Genomic DNA, 21,291 nt, shown 5'->3' with positions numbered 1-21,291 from the left:
AATCTGGTCTTTTTCTGCACATGTGTAGAAAGAAACACAGTGATCTTTAAATGAGGGTGTGTATCTGCTTTCCATTTACTTATGCTTTCTTTATTTAAGGGCATTTGATCTCAGAGCACTTTCCATCATATCTTTTCAGGACAATCATCCTTTAGCCAGCCTTCCTTTATTGGGATATTCACTTACCCTTCCTTCTGAATCTGAAAACATTCACAAAGATTATGTGTTCAAGCTACATTTCAAATCCCATGTGTACTACTTCAGGGCTGAAAGTGAATACACCTTTGAAAGGTAAGTTTGTTTTTGAGAGAAAATTTTTGTTAAATTCCAGGAGCATTCTTCCAAAGGTTAGTAGATACAAAGTTTATTTAGTAAGTTGGTTCAGTAATACAGGCAAGTGGTTCAGCACAACTGGAGAAAGGACCTTTTAAAATTATAAAGGAAGTTTTAAACCTGATACTGCTAAAATCAAGTGATTGGTTGTGATGATATGGAAGCAGTAATAGTAATTACTGCAAAACCTGGAATTATCCAGTCAAAATGGATCAGGCTGGCTGTATGGGGAGCTCCATGCCTCAGACTTCAGGAAGCATGTGAACAGATCACAGGACACCTCAGTAGCTCTTCAAAATAGCTTGGCTTCCTTTAGTACAACTGCATGGAAAATCCACACCTGAAAAAAAATTCAAATTTTTATAGAAGCAGCTGTTCCTACTACATATTTATGCCACTTCACCATGTAATTTTTACACCTCCCACTGAACTTCAGATACATGGAGAGTCAGGGAAAAGGCACTACTCCTCCTAGTTTGTGGTTTGGGATTGTTCATACAGGGAACTAATTTAGCTCTTTTAGCATGAACATGTCAAAAATCATGATGTCTTCATCAAAGAAAGCTGCTCTTAACCTTTAGCCATGTCAGTCCAAAACTATAAACAAGGCAAATTGTAGGAAAGTGGTGATAAAATAAAAACACAAAATGCTTTTATCAGTTCTAGGAAAAACAAGCAGAAACTGCAGCTAAAGTACATTTTTTTGCTCTCAGATTTAAGAATGGTTGGTCTCAATTGCTCATTGCTTGGACCACTCAGAAAAAAGATATTTGGTGTCTGCAGAGCAAGTAAAACCATTATTAACTTCACAAGTTTTGGGACCCATCCCTGCTGTTTGGGACCTGCTGTCTGTTCTCTCTAAACCTCCTTACAGTTTTGGAAGTTGTCTTGAGACAGATTTAGGGGTGAAGTAGGAAGATGCTCCCGCAGGCACTAAAAATCAAACTGTACAACCAATAGCACAGACTGTACCTGTCAAGATCTCCTCCCCTGGGAACTGACCTTCTTTTGTTTGTGTCTGTCCTGGTGCCTCCCACAGATGGATGGAAGTGATCCGAAGTGCCACCAGCTCTGCCTCTCGCACTCGAGCTCTGAGTCACAAAGAGCCTCACGCCTATTGACGGCTGAACAAGCCGCTCTGTTGATTGTCCAGCAGCTGCTGATTTTCTAGAGGACATTTGAAACTCTTTTTCTCCCTCCAAGTTTAGGAAAACTTACACTTTGGTAAAAGAAGAGAATTGAGTATGGTTTTGCAGAAACTTTCACAATTCCTCAGCAAAACTGTTTAAGTTCTCTGAATATACAAACTAGCTTACCATCATCCCAGTGGCTGCGGTTCATTTCATGTCTTCTATTTTGTCATTCTGTGCTGTTTTTAGCTTGTGCCAGTATTAAAATATTGTCCTTATTAGAGTGCCAAATGCCAAAAGACGTTTTGTTGCCTCAAAGATTGCACCTAAAAGAACTCCCAGATGACTGAAATCTGAAAACTTTCTCCTCTGAGGCAAACACTATTTTCTTCTCTTTTCATAAAAATATATTATTTTTTTTTTACCATGTTAATCTGTAGACTGCTGGGCTTTTAAATGTAGATGGATTTTCACAGTATAGAATATAATTATATATACAGCAAGCAGTCTAACAGGAATGAGATAACCTTCAGATTTCATGCTTTTTTCCCCAGTCTTTCTACATTTAATCAGCAACGATTTACTAATTTTCTATGTTTAACAAGGAAACAGTTGACAGCTCATTCTCATTTCCCTTTGGGGTCACAAATCCATGTGGTATAAATAAAGTATAGGGTTCTTATCTAACCATTTTTTTGGTGCAAGTTGACCAAACTGTTCATCTGTTGGCTTTGAAAAGTGAGTACTACTTGCAAGACGAAAAATTTTTAAAATAATCCAGTGCAATATTATTTGGGCTGTTAATGTACTGTGAATGGTTATGTACAAGAAGAAATTAAAGGCTGTGGTGACATTCTGCTGTTTGTTTTACAAACTTGAAAGAAAACCTGTATGCTACAAGAACCGCAGCTATTTGTGATTCATTTGTAGTGTTTTGGTAACTAAATTGCTCTAAGCTGGGGGGTACTACTGAAGCCCCGAGTTTTCATCCTGCTTGCTACACATCCCAAATTGACTTGCAGTTTATTGTTGGAATTTCAGTCTCTCCCTCTCTCCCCTGTGGCTCAGGCAGACAGAGAGTGACTCACACAACCTGCAGCAGAATTACCCATTTTGTATGCCTAACTTCAACATCAGCTGGCACCACATTTTGGAGAAATTGGTGGCGCTGAGAAGGTTGGCAGCAGCACTGTATCTGCAAGGCTTAGATGCTTTCCCTCATGTTCTAAGAAACATTGTCACTAGGGTGATGTAAAACTTCCATTGGCAGAAGTTTGCTGTGCTGGTAACACCCATCACCATTAGAGGCCTTGGAGGAAGCACGGTGCTAAGCAGAGGGGGCCTGAAGGTCAGTCTGGGAAACAAAGCTGGGCAAGTTCTATCCCTGCTTTTTCTTCATCCAGCTACTCGCTCTGTTAATGGCTTGTCTGTGTGCGATGTGTAAAATGGCTTCTTACAGCTTTGCTCACAACAAAAGGGAATAAAATACCTCACTCCACCATTGTACATATGCCTGTTTCGAGACAGTAAAGTGTTCTTTCTGTTACCCCCAACCCCAGACATACCTCTGTCCAAGATGAGGATGGGCTCCAAACCCTTGAGGACAAGCAGCAGTCCTCATGGCCAAATCCAAGCACATCCTGACAAAGGGAAACTCTTTCCAGAGCATTTCCTTCAGCTGCAGGGAGACCTTCAGCCCCTTGGGCAGGTAGAGTGCTGCAGTTGCTCTTTGCCTTAGCTGGTGTCCCTGGCTCCCCACACCAGTGCAATAATCACACCTACCCTGGAGCACTGCCTCTGGCTAAGATGTGCTGAAGGACAAACTTGGAAAGTAGGTAGGAAAATCTGAAGCCCATTTTCTCAGCTGCAGGTCCCCCTGCCTTGTCCATTCTGAGCCTGTCACCCTGCCCTGTAGGGAACACAGGAATTCCAGTGCTTCAGGACTGTCCAGGAATGCAAGCACTGATCTGCATAGTGAGGAGAAGAGGAAATAGCACAGCATAGGTGAACAACAACTCAGCTGCAGCCATACTGGTCTGGGAAAACAATGCTGAAAAAGCAACAGCACTCTATGTTGCTATGAAGTAAAATGCTGCAGACCTGGTCCTGCCAAAAATTACTATTACTGAGTGGTAAAATAGTACGTAGCAACACAGGGCCCTGCCTCTTCCCTTTAGAATTGTTGTCTGTAACAGTGAAAGGCTTTTTTAAATGTAAATTATATTGAGGGCCATGCCCTTAATTCAGCCAAAACTGAATTTTAATTTAAAAGCCTGGGGCTTGTTGGATAAAATGTTCATTAACTGCTGTCTGCTGCAGTAGTTTATTCTGAGCTCTCCAAAGAAATCAAGTAACACTTTTTCTCATTAAGTTTCATTTTTACATGAGGTGAATTTGGAAAATAAGGCAAAGACCAAAATACAGTGATATTTATTGTTAACAGCAGAGACCAAGTTAGGCTGTGGGTGCAACTCTCAGAATGCCCACCTAATCACCATTTTCACCTTTTTGTATTATTTTTCCTATTTTAAAAAAAGTCTAACACAAGAATTTTTTTTCTTCTCTACTAGTGTGATTTTTAATTTCTTTATAAAATGGAACCATCTGAACTGCTGTCACCTGTCAGCATTTTTCTAGGTGTCTATTCCCAGGGTTAACCCAAAACTGAAATGATAGTAAGAGAGTAAAATCAATTGTCTTGATGCTCATATCTCGGAAATGGGCAGAGTCCACATGTGTGAATAAAACTCAATGTACTAGAAAGCTCTAATGTACAACCACTTATTTTTAATCCTGATTCACATCATAGCAGTGCCTGTTCAGCCAGGCAGGGCCTGCAGAGAGGGAGGGTCACTGTGTGCCAGGTCAGGAGCTATCACTAAACACATCTCTCTCAGCTGCAGGAAAACCTCAGACGGGGCACTCCAGGAGATTTGCTGCTGGTGCTGTTATTACTCACCATGAAATAGCTGCCAGTTTCCAATAATGGACAAATAAAAACAAAAGAGGGATTTCATTGCCTCAGGAGGTAGCACCACAGGCAAAGGGATCAAAAAAGCCTGGACTCCTGTGGTTTTTTCAACAAGATTAAGCATCTCCACCATTTATCTGCTGTCTAATTTAACCTCTGTTAAGATGTGTTTGATAATATACCTCAAACCTACCTCTTTTCAGAACTTTTTATTTGAACAACACTGACACCTTAATGCCTTTGTAAATTCAGCTGAAACCAGACAAAAATGACAGACTGAAAGACAAGTCAGCAGGTAGGGGAAAACATGCTGTGATTGCAGAAATCTTGATGAAAGTCTCTGACTAAGGAGGAAGAAAAATTCGTTTTAGAGAAAAAATCAGGTGTAATAGCCTGCCATTCCATCAGCTAAGAACAAGAAAGAGGATCAAGAAAGACCTGAAAAGCCCAATCTTGCCCATTCTTTCTTTCTATACAGGACCAATTACATGGTCTTAGCCCTCAAAAGCACAGTTACCTACGTGCAGGCAGATGCACAACTCCAGCTGCTACAGCACAGGGACACTGCCTCTGCCCTGGGGCACAGGAAACCTGGTAGAGGACAAAATAATGGGCAATGTGCCACACATACAGTTTTTAGCAGCAGAAAATAGTAATGAAGTACAACTACAGGAGTGCAGCTGTCACAGTTTGTCACCAGGTAAAGGTGCAATCCATGTAGTTTGTTGTGAGCACTTAATCAGTTTCACTGGGCTGGCAGGATGGAGGCTACAAGGTGGGTTTTAAATCACTGCCATCTGCAAGTGCTACAAAATCTGAGTTGATTGCCACAAAAAACCCAACACTGTTTAATAACCTTTCTGCATATCATTACTGACACGTGGGCAATAACTGCTCTAGAAATCCACAGAGCATCCCCTCCAGGGAAGGGGCCCTGAATCTCTTCTCACTGACCACTCAGGTGGCAACATTTCATGAAACTTTTCCTTCTTTATTTCTAGGTCACGTAGTGTACAAGGAGCTTTACTGTGTTGGTGTAGAGTGACAAAAGTAAAATTTAAATTTTACTTTTACTCTACACGGTTATAAACAGGCAGCAGCATTACAGAAAACAAGACACACACTTTCATGGTTCTCTGTAATCATGCATTAGAGGTGGCAGGAAACCCTTGCATACGATTTGTCCATGGCATGTGCTCAATGCGGTTCCCAGCACATCTGCACAACACGGCTAAAAACAGGAAAGACATTTGTGCTATACCTTCAGCTCCTCCCCAGCAGCCTACAAAACCGATTTGGAATTGTCCTGATCTTTGCATGACACCTGTGCTTATCAGCACTCTGGATAATCTTCCAATGGTGACATTTTTAAAGGCAAAACACATTTCCTTCAAAGCCAGGTTACTGTAAAATTCCTACAAACTGGTACCACGCAGTTTAAAAAGTAATACAGAACATGATAGAAAGTAGTGAGACCTAAAGAAGACATTGCCCAACTACATTAAAAGCACATTAAAAGGCAGATGATGGGGTGCCAGGCTACAGGAGGATGGGAACTCACACTGAGCCAGCTGCTTTGCAGTGAGGTGCCAACACACTCAGCCTCACCTTCCCCCTCCACCTGCCCCTCTTGCACAGCGAGGGCAGAACACCCCAGTTAGGGCATTCCACAAAGATCAGTTCATCTGTTCCCACAAGCTCACACACAATGATGGAGCTGCAAAGGAACCATGGCACTGCAGAGTGAAGTCACTGCTTTGTTAATACACCAGAAGTGTTCTGTGCCCTAGCACATCATCCTTCAGTGAACTGGTCAGCAACTACAAAGTGCAACTGCAGAGAAAATTAAGGTAATAAAATAGATCTGAGAGTTATAAAAAAGCAAGCCTTCAGTTCAAATAACTGATTTTATTGTTTTTAAACAGTTTATTTACTGCCTAATCATGAAATCCCTGACAAATAAGCAGTTCTACTAATTTAAAGGTTTGCATAAATAGGGATAGCTTGTCATTTAGTATAGTCAAGACTGAGTGAAGTACTACCTGCACAGAAAAATCATCAGTGCAACATCGTAACACAGACATGTTTTAAGCATGAAAAAACCTCTCAAAAATATCAATACACTTATTTTCCTCTGAGAAACTGAGGTGGTGCTTCTTTCAAATGAAGCTCCTCTTCTGTTACCAATATAGACCTGATTTTTAAAGCATCAATACTTTTTAATAGCAAATGATTGTACTTCTACATTCAAGATACAGCACGCTTTTTTCAGTGAATCTCAGTTTAAGATAGTCTATATTTAAATAATCTGTATATTACATATAAAAATACACATCTCTACCATAAATGAGGTCTTGTCTTCTTCTAAATGCCCAAGCCTTTTGGCCACCTGCCCTCGCCACAAGTCTTATTCATCTTAAGCTCTGACACATCAAGCAAATTCTTCTACTCAGAGAAGTACTTCCTCAACATACAGTCCTGGAACACAACTAAAATGCAACTCAAAACACATACATATAACTTTTCAAATGAGTGTTCAAAGAGTGTAGCTTAGAATTTCTTTCAACTTGCTGATTGATGAATTCTTGACAAGTCAGCAGCATAAGTTTAAACTTCCCCACTAAGTCTCAGAGTTCTGTGCATCTTCAATTAAGCTCACTTTAATTTCCAGTTCTTCCATTAACAGATGACTAGGGAACAGCTTACACTGATCAATTTACATTTCCAGTGCAAACACACCTGTTGATTTCCTTGTGCAGTCACAGCACAGGGATCTATTGAAGGCTGAATGTTCTCATATTGAGACATTAACAGGTAAATTTCCATTGCACTGCATTCTGATGCCCATTTCACAAAAGCAGTGCTAAATTTGTTTCCTCAAAAGTGAGCCTATCCATAACACTTAAGAGCACGCTAAACAACATAATTAAAACTATTAATCTAAGTGGAGTTGTAAAACATTGCTCAAACTTTAGCATTGTTCAATTTATTTTAAATTTCCTTAGCCATAAAGGAAACCCATTACCTCATTAGGCTGGCAAATGAGTAATGCCTGAAAGCATGGCCTCAAGATGAACACACACCCACATTTCTTCCAACTGTTGTTCCAACCTGGGCAGAAGTTTACTAGCTCTGTTAGCAAGACAGTGTCCTCTTACTGTTAAATTCTTAAATTAATAAATTAAGGCTATTAATATGCATAGACTAAGGGCTACCATGGTGATAGAAGTCCTGGAAGGAGACCTCACCAGCTTCCACAATGGTTAGAGTACCTGGGTTTCTTGTACCAAGCTAGGCAGATATGCCTGTATTTTAAATGTTGAGCCTTTCTGTTCCAAAGCTTCCATCCATATTTTTTTTAAAAAAGTAAATATATAAGTTACTTCACGGTCATGCAAAGCATAAAGTCATTAAATTTTCTCATTAAAAGAAGGCAAAAATGCTCTCTTAGCTACTGGAATAAGAAGAACCTGAATATACTCTTGGTGAAACCAACCAAGGTGAACCTCAGAGTAATACTGTGGGGGGAAAAAAAATAGCAGCTACCTAATCAACTGTGCATACAAGTAATGAACTAGTATTACTGTTTCCAACATCTATGACACCTGAAGTCAGCTATCTAGAAACCCTCACAGGAATAGCGGAAATCTTAAAATTCAGAATTTCATGAAGTAACTTTTCTCTGGAGAGGCAAGCAGCAGGAGCCAGCACACAGCACCTGGGCTGTTTCTCAGTCTCTCTGTCCAACATCTATCCATTCTGGTAAAGAGATGCACAGATCCAGGCAGCGAGACCAAATACTGGATCCATGGATGATTTTTCTTTTATGCCTAAAGACATTCGTTTTAATGATAAAAATAGGCATGATAAAGAAATACTTGCCACTGTCTTAGAATCTACACCTTAAGGAGATATTTCAGAATAAATGAAGGGAATAAAGATTTCTCTGAGCATTCAAACATGTTCAAGTGAAAAAAAACTGTGTCTGAATTTCACAAGCTTCACAAATATCTGTTACTAAAACTGAACTATTTCAGAATTTGCATTGGCACAGTTTGAAATGGAAGGTATGAAAGAACTCATTCTCTAGGAAAAAAAATCATTTAAATTTAAAGCTTTGAGAGACCAGGTGTATGAAATTTAAAACAACTAGAAGTAGTACCATAAACAGAAAGTGATGCTCAGAATATAAGTAAAAAGAAAGAAATGCTAGAGAAACAGAATAAAATTGTGTCTATGCTGAGGTACAAATAGAAGGTTCTATAATACAAGATTAACTCTTTCAATGGCAAATACTTCACGCACAAAAATCTAACCGAGATTCACTTACCACATAATTCAAACTTTACATGTAATAAAGGCAAGGCAATACTCAGTTATGGCCTGTCAAATGTTTACCCCACTAACATTATCTACAAAAGCACTTTACCATTTTGTACACAGTGATTCCTTATGCACATTGAAAGGCTTTCTTTTAAAAAAGACATTATATACATATCTGTACACAATTCCAACAACCATGCTCCATCTCTCAGTGGAATTCTTAAAGCAAGATACCTGAGGTTTCTCAATATCTTCAATTTCTCTATCACAAACCTAAATATACATTTCAGATTTTACAAAAGGACACCTCCCTGGAATATGTGAATTATCATTTTAAAAAATTATAGCTTTAAGGAGCTGAAAAAGATTGCCTCCATCCAAGAGACTTCATTTTCACTCTTAGAATGTCCTTTCTCCCAAGGACTTTCCAGAGACTGAGAGGCAGAACAGCATTAGGGTGCACGCCTTCAGTGCAGACACCATGGGATTTCTGCTGTCTTGGGAAAGCCAGGAAGGAAGAGTATGTCAGTAGGATGAAGAACTTCCTCCAGCTAGGGAATATCTGAAGAGGAAAAGAAATAGTTACTGTTGCAACTTTTAGAAAGGTATTTCACAAGAAGCAGCAATGAAGTGATTCCATTTTATGCTGTTGAAGTTCTGGCCTTTTTTCTTACACAATGGCACTCACCACTGCCACCACACCTTAAAGGAAGAGCCTTGGAACTGAACAACCCTGTTAAGAGTATCACTGCTTTCCTAGCAAACAGCAACAACCTGTGCTCAAATGTGTTACTGAGCAGCACTAGATGATGGAAGAACATTTAGTGACTCCACTTTCCTACTCTGCAAGCTTACATCAAATCTTTTCAAAATATTACTGGGCCAGGACAACTCTGTCTCTTGATCTAAGCAGATTCTTAAATCATCCAAAGAAATAAGCACACCTTTTAATCACATTAGCTTTCCAGTAAACTTCACCAAACATCCAAAATCAAAACTGGAGGGGGAAGGTTACTGGATTCATGCACATTACTGGGCAGCTATTCTGAGGGTCCCAGTTAATTCATTCAGACAAGCTTACAAAATCCAGTTCTAACCAATCATAAGGGGGAGTGAAAATGTAATCAGAAACTTGTTGAAAACCTAACTTCAGTAATTAGCTATCAAATTGAGAGGGTATTATACTGAATGACCTAATGATGTAACAGAGCATACTTCTTGCAGCACTCAAACAAGAAGGAATTACTTTTTCAGCTCCAAAAAACAGGTTTATCCCCAAGTGAAACCTACTAAGCTATGGAATGATTCAAGCTCATTTTTAGTGGGAGTTCTTGCTATTCATTCTTTCACTCCCTTTCTGGAGTCATTATCCCATACTAGCTGGAACACAGTCCCTGAAAAATAGAGAAAGTTCGCCCAGATGTGATCCACTGACAAACATTCTCTATGAACAATTCTTTCTGTGCTAGAAAGAGAATGGAGTGCTTGCCTTCACTGCTCTAAGACATTATGACCAAGAAAAACACTAAGTCCAAGGAAGCAGAACAGAAGGAAAGCAATGCTAAACAGGTATATAAAGGGTTCTGAAATCTTTCTCACAGGACAAAAATTATGAATGTTGTTGTCGTGACAGAACAAGTAAGATCACTTCCAGCATCTCCAAAAATGCCCATGTCTTGGCACTGTCTCCACATGGCCATTTTCAGCCTCAACTGCAGCATCAAGTTTTTGAGGTTTCCGGTTCCAGGAAGATCCTGTACCAGACTGATAAAAATACAACACTGAAATATTAGCTGATGAAAGACTGGATTCAATTTTGGAACCCCTAATGGAAACAACTGAGATGGAACCTCCAGCAGCTCTTTCAAGTCTGCCAGGACCAAATGAGACAGGACAGGACATCTGGCATTAGAAGTAACCTTTCAGCACTAGAGATGCTGAGTGGGCTTCATTCTTAACAGCCCATAAAGCAACAAACATGATTGCCTGCAAGTTTCTTGGCATTGGTTTTTACCGAAGGAGAAAGGGTCAGCCTGGAAATCCTGTGCTTCAACCTCAAAGCTGTGAATTCCTAAACTTTACCAAGCTGTGGTTAGAGACAGTGTAAGGGAGACACCTGCTTAGGGTGATCTTTTTCCATGTAGTGGTCCATGATTAATCACTGACATGAGTTTTTTCTAGTACCAAGCAATCCAATCTGGCTGCTGTGAGATTCACACCAGCTGCGGGCTCCTAGAGTCAATGTTACATTTATAGCCTCTTCCAGCAGCAATTCTGAAATTTATACTTCTTGTATTTTCTTGTGCGGCATTTAAAGGAACAGAAAATTGATTATTTGTTCCTAATATATTCCTAAGGAAGGCAGTTAGAAAAATCTCATGAAATTTGGCATTTTGAAGTAAGACCAAATATTGGTTTTGGAGGTGTCACCCAAAGGCCATACAGACTGTCTTTAATAAATGAACAAGGAACCACTGACCATGTGAGTGAGGGAAGCACAGACCAACTGAACAGTCAATTTATCCATGTGGGCAAAGGAACCTAAGAGTGACACTGAGTGTTCTCTGCAATACACACCCAGACACCAAGGAAGTGTGTGTCCCTTACATGAACTGCAAAGGGAAAAGCCTGTCCAGTCTCATTTGACACACAGTATGCACACCAACAGGATGAACATGCATATGTGCTATCACCCGAAGCAAGAAATTAGAACTGCTGACACAATTAGGTGTTTTTCCAGTAAGTAAACACAACTGCACAAACTGCAGGCACAAGTGGTTTTCTTCTTCATTAGTAACAAAAATTAATTCTTTCAATTCAATGTAAGCCAAATATTTATAGAATTCTGTAAGCCATACTGCAATAGTTTCATTACCTCTGAAGCCTCTGCACAAGGTGTGACACCATGGTATCTGCAATGCCTGGACAAGCCTCTTCAGCTAAATAAACTGCCTTCCTCAGTTCTTCTATGGAATCTGTGTTACCACCACAAACCTCACTCTTCTCTTTCAACTGAAAGGAAACCAGGAAGAAATATATTAATGAGATACTAATAAATATTTCTATACACAATATAATGCAGAAGCTTGTTAGGAAGTGACCATCAGTGTTCACAATGTCAGCATTTGACTTTCATCATAGACCCTCACATACTGAAGACTTTTTTCAAGCAGAAGTTTGTCTTTACAGTACTTATCAGGATGTCATTCATCTTCACATATCCTTTTCAGCATGCTCACAGCCAAAAATGACAACAAAGTATCCCAAGGGGAAAAAAGCAGTATTTACCCATAGCTGTTTGGTTTCAAGATGTGCTTCCTATACTTTAGTATCCATACTTGCACACCTATAGTTTATACATATACACTGCAGTAATTTTATCAACTTTTAAAAATAATCATATCTTCATAAATTCTTCTCTTATCCTTCATATATTCTTTTTCAAAGTTGTTTTTAAGTATTTGGGGGGAGAGTATAAAAAATATAAAACTCAGAATGGGAACAAAATACAGTTTTCAACCGTGAAATTCAAAAGTTAAATTCTTTATGATCTGGTCTACAACTGTATCTTGGAACAGATCTTGAGCTTGAAATTTGTAATAAGATAAATACATAAAGTAGTGTCAAAAATAGAATGCTGCAATCCAAACATTGACACACCTTTTTCTTGTCACGTTCATTGCTTTAGGCCAGCATGGCTGATGTTACTACCATGCATATCAAGTATTGTTAGGAACAGATCTCAGAAGCAGACATACTAAAGGCACAGCTAAAACTTAACACAGCAAGTTCAAAATGGGTAGTAGCAAACTTAGGTATCATTCATTATATTTTTCAATTTTTTTTCAGATAAACCTTGGAATTGTTAAGTTTTAAAGCAATAACTTACCTCTGCAAATAAAGGGGATATAATTGTAGACAGGCATTGGGATAGAGGCCTCTTTGGGATATCCTTTTCCTTTAAAGAAAAAAAAAAATCTGACCAATTTTATTTTTGAAAAAAAGAATCCTCATTGTATGCTAATAAAGACAAAATGTAGTTCCAACATGCTACACTTTATGAAAGCTCTGTTTCCATATAAGGAAAATGTTCTACAACATACTATTCCAAAGCACTGTGGAAAATAGAGGCTGAATTAAAATTTGAGACTGCAGCACCTCAAATACACGCAAGCTCAAAATTAGAAGGGAAAAAAAAAAACAAACCACAAACCAAAACCACTGAACTCCCACAATCCTACTGAGCATTAACCAAGTCATAGACATGCTGATATTTACTAGGTTCATCCTGGATGATACAATATTTTTCTTATATTTCTCCTTAATTTTCAGAGCCAGCACAGCATCAACCTGCTCTGGCCACACAGCTTGCAAAAAATACAATGGGGCAGTTCCTAGACATCCCTTATTCTGGGTTGTTTGGGTTTGGTGGGTTTTTTTTGGTGTTTTTTTTGGACCCAGGCACATTTTGTTCTTTGTTACATTGTACTGTTTTTCCTTAAAAGACCAAAATGCCTTCTCCAAAACTCCAGCCTAGATTTGCAATATACTGGTTTTACTTTACTATACAGAATGAGATTTTAAAAATACAATATTGCCTGGTCTTCCTCCAGTGGTTTTATTCCAAACTAGAGAAATATTTTGGTACGTATTTTGCCAACTACAAAAAAGGACACATTAACAGGATGCCCAAAATTCAAGGCTTACTCAGAAAGTTTTGTGAAAGGCAACTGCAGAAAACACATTTTTAGCAAAAATACTGGAAGTTTCACAATATAAATGCTTTTAAAGGCATAAAATAAAATCACCCCACTAAATTATTAAAGCAGAATTATCTCCTTGTACTATGAAGTCAATATTTTGAGCACCTTATTTCTTTGCAACTCCAAAGGCTGGGCTGCTCCATTCTCTAGATTCTTGGGGTCTTTTTCTCTTATTGTAAAGATCCACTCTTCTGTGTCACTCCCACCTGAAGCCTGACCATCTGCTTCACTTCAAGGGAAAGGAAAAAAATAAATCAATTTTTATTACCTACACCTTACTGCTGATGTTCATTAAATGTACACACTAAATATAAAAACTCAGTAAAGACCAAGATCAGGATTCTATTGTGCAGGCCACTACATATAAAGACAAGTATGAAAATTAAGGTAACTTTTTTTTTGGGTAAATTAAAAATTTAAACCAAGATACTTCCCAGATTTAAGGAAGTGAAGCATTACAGATTGAAAACATTTTCCTAAGTCATATTAACAAGTTAAATGAAGTGTTTTATTGCTATCTGAAAACTGGCTTTAGCAGAGTACCTCAACTCATTAGGAAAAGGGGATAAAACTAGAAAACTAAATTCACTTTTCTTGCCTAGAAAATTAGCTAAGACACTGGAACTGTGGTCACTGGAAGGCATGAAGCCATTAATACTGTAAAGAAATAAACAGCTGTAATGTCACCCAAGAAATAACCTGATGCTTGCCATTAGCATGCAGCCTGGCACTGCGGCGAATAGTTGTGTTTTCTTTACTATGAGGTATTTAATCCATTTGTGAAGAAGCTGTGGCAATCTCTTCACCTGAATCTTATTTGCACAGTGTTACTTGGCTGTGCAGTTTAAGACCTTCTGCCTGCAGAACAGCTGGGCTCGTGTCTAGGAAGAACCCTGGATCCTACATAAAAGAGAAGGTAGCATAGAATATGGGCCAGGAGAGATTTTCCTCAGTGACTGTTACTTGCATTAAATCCCTGCCAATACTAAAATTGAGATTGCATTCATTTAACAAGGCCACTAAGCTGAAAATCTGCAAATAACTGAATACAGCAATACATGTGGCTAAAAATAACTCCTTGGCTCCTAAAGGAGGATATTTTATAGACTCCTCAAACTTACGTATCCGAGTCATCAGAACTGGAGTCGTCATGACTTTGCTCAGACTTCCATCTCTTATGCCTGTCAATGAGGTCAGCCAAGTAAGATGTTTTCTTGGAGTTTCGTAAAATGAACTTGTGTTTTAAAAGCTCTTTTGCAGTAGGTCTCTTAAAAGAAAAAAAGAGACAGTGGGGTTTTTTTTTACCATGTTTAAGTATTGAGTGACTCACTACAAAAACAAAGAAATCCAGAGTTTAGTCTTGATACAAATGAGATTTTAAATATATACAGTATCTAAAAATATACCTGTCACTTATGTCAAACCATATTAGAGAAGGTGAATGACACTTACTCATGCAATCCATGTAAAGCAGTCAAGTTCTCTACTACACACTGACAAACATGAAACTCACAAAGCTTGGGTCCTTGTTTAAGCAGGCCTCGACAAATTCTTTGAGGGATTTACTGAAGTTTCCTTCCAGCGTTGGTGGATTGTTCTTAGGAATGAGGAACAAAACTTTCATTGGATGTAATTCTGAATGAGGTGGCTCTCCTTTTGCAAGTTCTATGGCTGTTATGCCTAATGACCAGATATCTGCCTGTAAGAAAGAATGCTTTTAAGATTAGGTTGGAGAAAGAGAAGAAACGTTGGCTTGCTGCTCTAGTTTAACCAGCAACACACATCTGCTTGCTCACACCGTCCCCTGGTGGAATGGGGGAGGAAGAGAATTTGAAGGGTAATGGGAGAAAACTTGTGGGTTATGAACAGTTTAATAATTGAAATAAAATAACAATAATAATAAATTATAATGGAAAAGAAAATAGAGAGAACTAACACCCAAGAAAGGCAAGGGATGTAAGTGGAAACAGCTGTTCTCCTCCAACAGAAAGATGCTCAGCCAGTCCCTGAGCAGCAGGGACTTGCCCCTGGTTTTATTGCTGAGCATGAGGCCATATGGTGTGGAATATCCCTCTGGTCAGCTGGGATCAACTGTCTCAGCTGAGTCCCCTCCCAGCTCCTTGTGCACCCCCAGCCTGCTCACTGGTGGGTGAAAAGCAGGAGAGGCTTTGACTTTGTGCAGGGGCTGCTCAGCAATCAGGAAAACATCCCTGAGTTATCAACACTTGCAGCACACACCCAAAACACAGCCACATACCAGATACTGTGAAGAAAATTAATTTTACCCCAGTCACAACCATCACACTTGTAAAGGTAGATTTTAAAGCTTTACTGTAAATAACTTCATGTGTAAATCGGTTTTGTTACCATTGTTTTATGTGATTAGCCTCATAGCCCAAGTAAACAGAGTTTCTTGGTTGTCTCCACTCTTCAGTACAAAACAGTTTTACTAAATAGAGTTTAAATTTTTTGAAATCAATACTACTACAGCAAAAGCAATGGCAGAGTTGTTATAAACTAGCATTTTATCTACCATATTCAAGTACACTCTGTAAATATGGGGTAAGACTAAAATATTTACATAAAGTATTTTAACTTGCACAAGATTTTTCCTCAACATAAATTAGCTAGTACAACCATCAGAAATTTAATACACTAGAATATAACTTCCCTGGAGTTTAACACTGGTTTTATTTATCATTCCTTTTCACAGACTAGAGAAATGCATTCTTGAACAGTAATATTCAGCTTTTTGGTCCAAGTAGCCTCTAAAAGTTTTCACCATCAAAATGTGCTACTCTTTCTAGGGAATGCTGTCTCCCTTGATACAAATCTTATTGCAAATCTGCCTGAAGTAATGTGAAGCAATGCATTGTAATTCTCTCATATTTTGCTGAAATCACAGACCCAAAAGTTAAGAGAATGGATAATAAGCCTGTCAGAAAGGTAAAAGAAAAAAATTTTCACAGAAATGTCTGTTCCAAGGACAAGATACCAATTAAAATATTTATGTTTGGTTTTTTCCTGTTTCTTTTTAAGTGAAAGCAGAACAAAGTCTTATTCTCAGGAAAACAGGAAAGATGTGACATAAGCTGTCTGGTTTTACTCCCAAACAGAGCAGTTGGAATTTTGATATGCTGTAAACAGATCTATTTCCAGGTGCTGGACAGAGCAGAGATTTCATTCATCACTGCTGTCTTTACAAAGTACCCCTGAACCCCACCTGTGTCATCCCTGTGGATTCTCATGGTTATCTTTGACAGACTTGTACACATCCATTCCACTATCACAGCCACAGTGCCTGGCCCAAAACAAGCTCCTCCTTCCTTGTTCAGACAGTACCCTACTGTTAAGAGCTTAGTTACTTAATTTCGCAAGTAAGAATGAAAAAAAATTCAGAGTCAATTAGCATACCATTGAATTTATGAAATGCCATTTTGTTAGCCCATGTTACAGAACAGTTCCTGAGCACAAAGAATTACATAAGCACATGAGCCCTGAGTTTCATTTATCTCAATAAGAGCATTATCAGCTAAGCTCTCCTCAAGCCTAATTATGAGTAACTTCCCTCTAGCAGGAAAGCTTTTCTTGGTTACAAAAGAAAAATGTCACCTGTGAAGATGAGTCTTCATGTTAACAACTGATTATTATTATTTCCAATTTATTCAGAATTTCAGTTTCTCAAGAGTGAAGTGTTAAAGCCACATAAATGGATACTTTTCCTCTGCCAGACTTTCAGTCACAGGTGGAGAGTGTGTATATGAAGTATAAACATCAAATTTACATGTGTTTGAGTGCACAGACTTCCACCTGCACAGACATATATGTATAAATACTTCCTTTTTTCCTCATGTACTTATAACTCTACTGCTAGTGACCTTCCTCCACAAAAATGAACAAAAAAGTGCAACAAACCATGGCTGGTATAGTCATGTGCACTAGACTCTTTGAAGTCCCAGATGGGTTTTGGAAACCCATCATCAAAAATAATTAACCCCATATTCCTCTGGAACCATATCCTCCCCTTTCACAGATAAGAAAGGAAGTACCAATTGCACATGTACCCAATTAGGCATTTCTAGAATGGACTTGATTGTGACAGTGAAACCCCAGAACAAGCACAAATAGTTCTCCTCCAGATGTGGTGACACTCCATTCACATGTTGTAATTTTTAAAGTTTCAAATCTTGAACAGAAATTCTTCTTCCAAGTTCAGATGACAGTCACCAACTCACTGGTAACTACTATTTACTGCAATACTGCCATAAGCCTTTCCTCTTCTAATCTAATGAGTAAAATTCAGTCTGGCTTTGAAGTTCTTGTAAGTCAAAGAAACAGGCTATGTGCAAAAGAAAGACACTTTCAAATCAAATATCTATTTTTTACAGTACAAGTTTTATAGTAGAAAGAACAGAGAACTAGATCTATGAAAAATGAAGCATGCTAAGAAAACATGTTTTCAGATAAGACAGGAATCAAAACAGGAAGCAGAAGCACTGCCAAAACCTAGAGCCCTTTCAAGCTTTTATTGGGAATCCTCATCAAGTATCCAAGACACTTATGTCCATATGACACTGCAGACTGAAACAGCCAGAATGAAAAACCTAAGAGCTGAATCATACTTTGTCCAAGTGATGGTCACTCCCAAACCTCAAAAAAACAAAAAACCCAACCCCAACCAACCAAAACCAAAACGAATAAACTAACTAAAAATCTCCCACAAAAACACACAAAGGGAAAAAACAACAACCACCATTCAAAAAATGTTTACTCAACTTTAAATTGGGATTTGGGGGTTATTTAAGCTTCTACAGGCTCTACAGTGTTTTGCTTGTTATAGCCTCTTTACAGAAAGATATCAAACAGGGAATTAAGCAATAGTACAGCCTAGACCAGAATCAGCCTTGGCAAATGGAAAGAAACATCCCAACCTGTCCCATTGCATGGAGATACAGCCAATCAACAAATCCCTACAGGGAAATCAGAGGACATGAGCAAGGAAGATGAGCTCAGGGAAGAACATAAGGAAATACTGGTTATTATAATAAAGAAAGCTGATCTTAACACAAATTGGGCTTGAGGGTGACCTTTGTTTCAGACCTACAGCTGCAGCAGTGGGCTGGGCAAAGAGCCTTTCCTGATACATGGGTGTCCTGCTGAGCTAGCCCGGCCATGTGGGGCAGGGAGAAGGCAGGGGCAGCCAAGAGCTGTAGATGTACCTCAAACAAACAGAAGCATAAAAAACAAGTAAACAACACAAAGAACTTTGAAAAAAGCAATAGGCTTGAACTGGCTCTAATGGGCATATTCCTTTCTGGCAAGCAGGGACACACAGTGCCATACTGATGAGAATACAGAGAATAGTAATGGATTCACATTTCTATTGTGACCCAGCTATGTATTACAATTGCTATATTGTGCTTGTCTTGAGATTTCAGTATGCTGAGGTGCCACTCTACTAGATCAAAATCCTGCATATAGATAAAATTGGTATTTAATATTAACACCTCCCAAATGGCAAATCTGAAAGAACACGGTCAGAGCAGCACATTTTGCCAGAGATGAGTAACAGCCCTTTCAAACAACACTTTCACATCCAACCAAATCCATATTCTTCAACTGTGTTGCTGGCTATCTTTTTCTAAAAGCAAGAGGAAGAATATTAACAGTTTGAGTATATTTGCACTCTTCCACTTTTTCTAAATATCTGCACTCTTCTACTTTTAAAACAGCCAAAAATACTCATCAATAGAGTGGGAAAAAAAGGTGATGAGATGCACTCGTGAATACTGTATCATTTCTTGCCATCTGGATTGTCTTAATAAACTAGAAAACTTAAACCTTAGATACAAATTAGGAAATCTTTCCTCACCAACAGCTTTTAGCTGCTAGGTGTCACCTGAACACATCCTCATGTAGACACAGCCAAAGTTATAAGCTGCATTCTCAAGACCAACCTATATAATTCGATTTAGAAAAAGGAAGGGACTTTAGTAATGCCTTGAAGTACCTCACCTTTGAATCATATGCTGATTGCTTTATTACTTCAGGTGCCATCCAAAATGGTGTTCCCACAAAGGTATTTCTCTTTATCTGTGTATCTGTTAGCTGCCCAGCTACTCCAAAATCTGCCAGTTTTACTTCCCCTTGTTCTGACAGCAATACATTAGCAGCTGGAATAAAGAAGAAGAAATACCAGAAATGAAGATATTTGACACCATTTGACAATGTAAGGGTGCTCATACAGGTTTGCATGAGTTCTTCTGATATTCTTTCATCACAAATAAAACAATTTACCTTTAATATCTCTGTGGATTTTCTTCTCCGAATGCAAGTAGTCGAGTCCTTTGAGTATCTCCCTCAATATTGTAGCAATCTGAGTTTCATCAAGTGAGCCAGGCTCTAACTAGGAGATGAAAGAAATGTTTAAATATGTATAAAAAAAGGACAAACAGAAATAACACTGTGACTACAAAAAGAAATTACTCCTTCTGTCAGCCCTCAAAACTTCCAATTTTCTAACTTCATAATGTGAGACAAAACAAAATACTCTTTTTTAAAACACATAGTTCTAAACTAAATGGCTTAATGAACAACAGGCAAAGAAATAATTTATTTTAAATATTACGTAAAATTTGTTAGAGGTGCCATAAAGACAGAGCCTTGAGTTTCTGCTTTGTGGTCAGGTATGGTGGTCAGATATACTAACCTTTGAAAAGCATCTGATTGTTAACATTACTCTGAACTTAGATGTGCAACTCCACAGACCCTATGTGGACCCAGATCTCAAAGCCTGAGCAAGAAGCTAAGACATTCAAGGTACTACATCCATCAGTCTGTGACTACGTACTGCACTGGACTTTGAGAAATTCTCTAAAACTCAATTCAAACTGACAGGCTGAAAGAACATTACCTTTAAAGCATTAACTTTTTTCAAGTAATACTGGAAATATAAATCTGCTAATTGTTAAAAGATTCCAAGTAATTTTTCTTATGAGAAGAATCGGTAACGTTATATGATCCCAAAGTTCTTTACATGTGATATGAATTCTAAAATTGAGAATAACAGAGGAAAGGTCACTACCCAGAGAGACAATAAGGGCATCTTAAACCCTGTCCTTAAACAATAAGGGCATCTCCAGGGAGACACTGAAACTTTGTGTCCAACAGATAATATTGGAAATATTCCACTATTCTAGTTTACTCCACAATAGCACTCACTGAATCACAATCAAAACGTTGTACCTCTAAAGCTTCATTCTCTGAGAAGGAAAGCATTTCAGATAAGGATTTTCAGATAAAAATTAAAAATAGTACAGCCCTCAGAAATCCTCATGCATAGCAACAGAGGTAATATTTCATGTAACAATGCATTTGCTTTATCTTTGCAGCTTTAGTTATAATCTTATTTGCTTTTCCTTAGTTCTGATAATACACACAATATTACCACTGAAACCCACTAAGACATTCTCAAAGCTTTGCTCCAGCCAGGCTGTAAGCACCAGTTTGAGACTTGGTAACATGACACAGCACATCTAATGGGGGAAAACCTCCTATGTCAGCTTCAACTCACCTTAGTGAGGAGGAATTACTGAAAACAGAGTAAATCTGAGAAGACTGGCACTTGTACCTTGGTCACAAACTTGAACTATACTCAAAGTTTGACCAAAAATGTACATGCAGTTGCATTATATGTACTTTTTCTGAGGCAGGAGGCAGCATTTTGAAATCATCCAGTGCATATTCAAGTACAGAAAACACCAAGCTAGAA

At 38.4% G+C, this 21,291-nt stretch overlaps 2 protein-coding genes across 6 annotated transcripts in view; one reads left to right on the top strand and one right to left on the bottom strand.

Moving 5' to 3' along the window:
• FARP1 (FERM, ARH/RhoGEF and pleckstrin domain protein 1) overlaps positions 1-2,969 on the top strand; it is a 201,341-nt gene extending 198,372 nt beyond the window's left edge. For all 5 annotated transcript variants that reach the window (XM_054655038.2, XM_054655037.2, XM_054655036.2 and 2 more), the window contains exons 26-27: positions 140-291; positions 1,373-2,969. In XM_054655038.2, coding sequence (XP_054511013.2) covers positions 140-291; positions 1,373-1,454 — 234 coding nt within the window. In that variant the 3' untranslated portion in view covers positions 1,455-2,969. The remainder of the gene's footprint in view (positions 1-139; positions 292-1,372) is intronic.
• A 3,358-nt stretch (positions 2,970-6,327) lies between these two features.
• The window catches only part of STK24 (serine/threonine kinase 24), a 52,599-nt gene continuing 37,635 nt past the window's right edge, over positions 6,328-21,291 (bottom strand). The window contains exons 4-11 of the mRNA XM_077173547.1: positions 19,818-19,926; positions 19,536-19,693; positions 15,034-15,219; positions 14,642-14,787; positions 13,626-13,749; positions 12,647-12,715; positions 11,633-11,769; positions 6,328-9,319 (exon numbers count right to left, since the gene is read on the bottom strand). Coding sequence (XP_077029662.1) covers positions 9,283-9,319; positions 11,633-11,769; positions 12,647-12,715; positions 13,626-13,749; positions 14,642-14,787; positions 15,034-15,219; positions 19,536-19,693; positions 19,818-19,926 — 966 coding nt within the window. The 3' untranslated portion in view covers positions 6,328-9,282. The remainder of the gene's footprint in view (positions 9,320-11,632; positions 11,770-12,646; positions 12,716-13,625; positions 13,750-14,641; positions 14,788-15,033; positions 15,220-19,535; positions 19,694-19,817; positions 19,927-21,291) is intronic.

The sequence above is a fragment of the Agelaius phoeniceus genome, chromosome 2, assembly GCF_051311805.1.
Source record: "Agelaius phoeniceus isolate bAgePho1 chromosome 2, bAgePho1.hap1, whole genome shotgun sequence".
In the NCBI taxonomy this organism is placed as follows: domain Eukaryota; kingdom Metazoa; phylum Chordata; class Aves; order Passeriformes; family Icteridae; genus Agelaius; species Agelaius phoeniceus.
This window is presented reverse-complemented; position numbering and strand designations above follow the sequence as displayed.